A 5,703-nucleotide genomic window follows, 5' to 3' on the forward strand; every position below is an offset into this window, starting at 1 on the left:
TTGTGTGTGTGTGTGTGTGTGTGTGTGTGTGTGTGTGTGTGTGTGTGTGTGTGTCTGTGTTAATATGCGTGCCGAGGCTCTTCAACGCTATCGATCCATACCAGTCTATACAATAGGTACGAGGTTGCACAGGCAGAAGTTGATGTGTAGCAAGAACAATAGTTACTCTGTTGTGAATTATTTCCGCTAGATTCTAGTAACTTTTTATTTTCGCCATGTATACAACTATTTTTAAACTGATTCGACATGTGAGTATGGATGTCTCATTGTGCTTTGTTGTTCTGAATAATTAGATAGTCTATTTTGATTTGTGTAAAAAAAAAGGTTTCAGTAATCCGGAGATTAATTATTCGATTTTAGCGGTGTACTGGTTATAGACTTTTCCTGGAGGTTGTAGAAGTTGTAGTTCCATCCCTACGTGGGGAAGTCCTTTGTATCAATTGCCTAAGTCTGTATCACTGGTTTGTTGAATCTCATTTAACTCGGGTCGGCCCTGTCTCGTAGGGATACAGTTGCAACCTCCCCTTTTAAGAAAGACTGTATTCTGTTTATAAATCCACCACCAAGAACAGAGTGCTTCTTCATATAAACGGCTGGTTGTCCTTTCCACATCTATTTATATCATAAGGCAAACAAGTTTATATATGTGGATCAGTCCGCTATTTCTTTTTTTGTTGGTGGTGTTTACAGAATTGTTAAGGCAAAAAACGTAATGGCATATATATGGGATTGTAACTTTTTTAAAGGACAGTAAATGCTTTACACTTCCATAAAAATATGCACATGTTAGATTACAATTAGGACGCAGGCTTTTTTTATCCTGCTTGTCAGGACCAACTTGATTTGAGCTGGATAATATTTCGACATCAAAACTGAGAAGCTCGTTAAAAAAAGTCTTCTTCACGCGGGGATCAAACTCATATTTTGTGGGTACTGGCGAAGAGCCCAACAATTACATCACATAATAGGTCAGGAGGCGTATGCTTGATGTAACTTAATCTTGGACGAACTGACAAACAGTAGCTAATATAATTTTCGTCACTACATCGTTAATCTTCAGATTTTTTCTTCGCTTCCTAGGAGGAGTGGGAGGTTATCGGGTTATCTGATATGGTTTTTTCCTTCTTCCCTAATTTATATCTATCGTCCTTATCTCTGCTTCTTTTTTGTGTTTGTTACACTTGTAATATTTCAAATCTTTGGCACATAATTATATTATTGTTACCTAATTTTATTGCTAGCTCCGTATTACTCTTTCATGAACAAAGCTAAGGACGGAAAAATGACTGTTTCTTGTTCTCTGAAAAAGCACTAACTTTTAGTAATCAAATAAGCGAGATGGAAGAGACACCCAAGAAACTGATGTTCTAACCCTTTTATCCTTACTGTCTCTTATTCAACTATCGATACTCCGAGTAATTCCTTTCGCCATGATTGCCGACTGTGACTCATACAGCAAAGACGTCAGTCGAGTTCGAGAATGGAACGATATTATGCTTAATGCCCGGCGGGTTTTGGTTAAGAGCATTAAACTGAATTGTTGCAAAACGGATTAAAGAAAATTTAATTCAAGAGTGTTTTTGTGAAACGTGATTGAAAAAGTCATGGATTGAGAGCTTTGAATGACATCTCGTGAGGTTTTACACTTGGCTGTATACCTTGTACAATATTGCCACAAGGATATTTAACAAAGCCAGTGATTCAGGATTTATAACATAGGTGTTCAAAGGGATTCGGCCTTGAGGTGCAAGCGACGATAATCCCAGCTGAAACATAAAGAGATGCGATGCTGTGACAAACAGTGGCGTGCTTGCGAATGATATAGAAAATATATTTCTTATTGATCACCCCGAAAAGAAATCAACAGTGCGGTTTCATGGGATTCTGCGGTACGGAATATTAATACACAAGTGAGTGCATATGTGGCACGACACGGGGGATTCAGGCTCTCGTCAATTTTTTGGCATTTGGAGTTATTGGTACTGTCTTAAAACCTGCTCATTTGCCTAACTCTAGATGAAAGAATTATGCATTTATCTTGAGTACATGTCGAGATATTTGCGATAGAATGAAGCGAGGGTTGCCTGGTTTCAGAGGTAAGATTAGAGAGAAAATGGCCGCCAAAGTTTGGTTATTTACATAGCCTCAGAGTCCGAGGAAATTAAATCAATATACATTGTGTTGTGCCTTTAATCAACGTTTTTCAATACAATTCACACTAAAAATGGTTTCTTAGATGGACATAGAAGGTGTTGAGTTAAAAATCAAAATTTCGATAAAAATTGCCAAACCAGCGGAAAAGTGTTAGTTTATTTACTTTCATTATTTTGACGAGCGCCTGTTTTCACCACGCTGCCTCACATATGAAGTAGCATATCAGAACATCCCCCCCCACCTTCCATCTTCTTACTGACTCTGTCTCTGTCTCTCTGTCTTTCTCTGTCTTTCTGTCTCTCTCTCTCTGTCTCTCTCTGTCTCTGTCTCTCTCTCTCTTTCCAAAACAATGTATACTATTAATAATGTGTACATAATTTATGTAACATAATGTATAAACGATTTTTCTTTCTGTTTTCATCTGTAGGAGGAAGGCAAGATGAAATTACCCCTGAGTACGTGATACGTGTGCACGTCTGAGGTTGATCTCGCTTCAAGTCACGTGAGCAGAGGGGGGAGAGCCGATCGGGGTTCCAAGTTCTCCCGAACAGTTCCGAGAGCGATGCAATTCATGACGTCATTGTGGCTGTGCCTGGTGTGCATGGTAGCCCTGATCCACCTTACCAAGGCTATGCCTGAAAGGTTACGCATAGGTGAGTGAAAATTGTAATTCGCTATTTCAGAATTACAAAATTCTATCTGACATTTTGGGCCGTTTTGAATTACTAAGATCATGCGGTCAGAAACCAATTAAAATGTTCGCTCTGTTCTTTCAAAGTAGTTACAATATTCTGAGTCGTTATCAAGATATTCACACATTTTTACATTTGAAAAAGCTTGACCTAATATTGTGGAACTCCAAAAATTTTAAGTTAAATTAATCATAACTAGGTATTGAGCTAATAATAATTCATAATTCTAAGGTAGCGAATTGTAAATAGTAGGCGTTTGGCTGGTGCTCTGGTGTGGTTTGCTCCTTCTTTCCTACCCAACATCTATCATCCGTATCTCTTGTCCTTCTTTTTTGTGTTTGTTATTCTCTTGTAAAATATGTCATTGTGGGCACTTATTTGACCTAATGTGGTTGCAAGGGCCGTAAAACGCAGGCATAAACTATTAAAATGCAAATAGGCCATTCCATGCTTCCTATATCACCTCATTGATATTACGTTTGTAGATGCTTATCGATAAATTTGAAGTAAATGATTGATTAGAAGATAGAGGAAAGTTGCCTTAAAAAAGCAACCCCCCCAAAAAAAAATTTTAAAAAATAATTACATGACAATAAATGCTCTTCCACTGCTAAGAATATTTTTTAGCAGGTCAGCATCTGCGTTACATCACTACAGTTTGTCTTTGCATGGCGTTGCCCAAATATAGATGATTTTTATGTTTCCATACACACAATGTAGACATTTTGGAGATTGCCTGCTTCTACCCTGCCTTTTGGGGTCAACCCAGACAGAGAAGAATACAACATCTCTGCAGCGAGATAGAGATAGTTATATTAAAAAATGAATAGAATGAGCAGTAACATTCAAAGAAAAAACAACAACCAACAACAAGGACAACAACTACAACAACAATAACATCAAACAAACAAATCCCTACATGGGAATTAACGTGATGTTGTCTACATGCTAAGACGAAGTGACTATCTGTTGTGCCCATAAGTTTGGTGCTTTGTGCGTTTTATATTAATTGTCTTGTAATAATGCCAGGGAAAAACTATATTCCATTCTAGCATTCACTAATAATTATAAAGGAGTAACACTGCTTCTTTTAAACAAAAACATGTGACAAAATATTGTTAAACAACATATTTTTAAAAATTATTAGACTTTGCCATTTCAAATTCATACAATAACACGTTTTAGGTTTAATTTGGAAACTCCATTACATATTAAAGTTTGATTTTAGGCTTTGATTTTGGTTTCCTACTACACACGCGCGCACACACACACACACACACACACACACACACACACACACACACACACACACACACACACACAAACACACAGACCCACACAAACATACACACACATACACATACACGCTTACACACACGCAAACACAGTTATATATACAGTTGCACACATGTGGATATTCATTGAATGGATATACACCATTTTGCTATCCTTGCATTGGTGTTTAAGGAGAAAAAGAAGTTATGTTTTGAGAAACATCATGCCAAGATTAGGCAGAAATGAAAAATTTGAGATTAGTATGAACATGTCATTCAAAATTTAAAACTGTTTCAGCTAATCGCTCTTCTTGAATATCAACATAGCAGTCTGTAAAACTGGATTAAAAAAACAAAAAACAGCAACTGAAAAACACTTGTCTGCTTGTCTCCACGGTATACTACAACACAGCGACTGTGTATTGTCTATAAACGACGACGATAAAAACCAATGCTCTGTTTTGGTTGGTACCAATGCAGGCCGTCAAACTCGTAAATCACTACTCGATCTCAAAACATTCCTGATTTCATTGCGTTCGTACATGGGCTCCTTGGTATCAACGCGTTGGCGACGTGCGCTTAAAGTTATGCTATACATGTGATTATGCCATGCTCCGTCACAGTGTCCCAATACGTTTGTCCGTTGGATTTCCGTAAAGAACTGAGTATAATCTCTGAGAGTGAGAATTCTTGGCTTTCAACCCATTTCTCTGCTCCGCCAGGACCTCCATAACCTCCGTTCTGAAAAGCGCTTTCACAGAGTCGCAGAAAATACTTACTTTAAAGACTAAGGTATGCCATGTTTATTAACCTGAAGCGCCATTCAGTAAACAAAGCAGTAGCATTGGTTTCATTTTCCAACGTTATAAAGTAATCAAATGACTGTTTACCATGGTCAGACTTATGAACCTTTATTAGCAGTAACAAAGCAATTCGAAAAGATTACAATTGTTTTAGCCTTCATAGACTAATATTAAACCGTATTGGACATGACTGCCTCGACTCTTCTTGTCAGCAGAATTAGCTCTGGCTGGATATAGCATCATGTACGTAAGTAAACACCTATTCAGTGTGGGAATCGAACCTATGTCTTCTGCGTGTAAAGATGATGAAGAGCCTAATCAGCGCAGGAACTAGAATCCAAATAGAGTGGGATCGGTGCATATCTAAACCAAGAACATGAGAAAAAAGACAATTATTTGAACAGAAAATGAAAATGTCTCATTAGATTGATGTCTACACTCTGCCATCAGTTCGTGGGTGAGCCGTGGTGTACACATACTCCACCGCGTTGTCTCAGCCCGTTGAGACTACAGGACAAAGTACCAGTGCTAAAAGACAATGTAATATTTAGCGGAGAAGATGAACAAATACAGTGAAGAGTCACACCGAGCCAGTCTAAGAGATGTTTGGATTTCTCAAGAAAGTTGTCTTGCAAACTTGAAAGAACGAATTTTTTTTTTTTAAACTGAAGGGCTACACAACGTTACCTCACCCCCTTTGCCCCCTCCTCTGGGCTCCTGACTCTTTCTGCAGCCTTTCTACTGCTACTCCTTGGCTCCTCCTTACTGCTGTCTTTCTGC

The 5,703-nt window shown here is 38.1% G+C and overlaps 1 protein-coding gene across 1 annotated transcript in view; it reads left to right on the top strand.

The window, feature by feature from the left end:
- LOC100533316 (glutamate receptor subunit protein GluR7) overlaps positions 1 to 5,703 on the top strand; it is a gene marked incomplete at its 3' end in the record, with an annotated part of 195,730 nt that overhangs the window by 172,790 nt on the left and 17,237 nt on the right. Inside the window, 1 exon segment of the mRNA NM_001204614.1 lies at positions 2,582 to 2,809. Coding sequence (NP_001191543.1) covers positions 2,717 to 2,809 — 93 coding nt within the window.

The sequence above is a fragment of the Aplysia californica genome, unplaced genomic scaffold (assembly GCF_000002075.1).
Source record: "Aplysia californica isolate F4 #8 unplaced genomic scaffold, AplCal3.0 scaffold00447, whole genome shotgun sequence".
In the NCBI taxonomy this organism is placed as follows: domain Eukaryota; kingdom Metazoa; phylum Mollusca; class Gastropoda; order Aplysiida; family Aplysiidae; genus Aplysia; species Aplysia californica.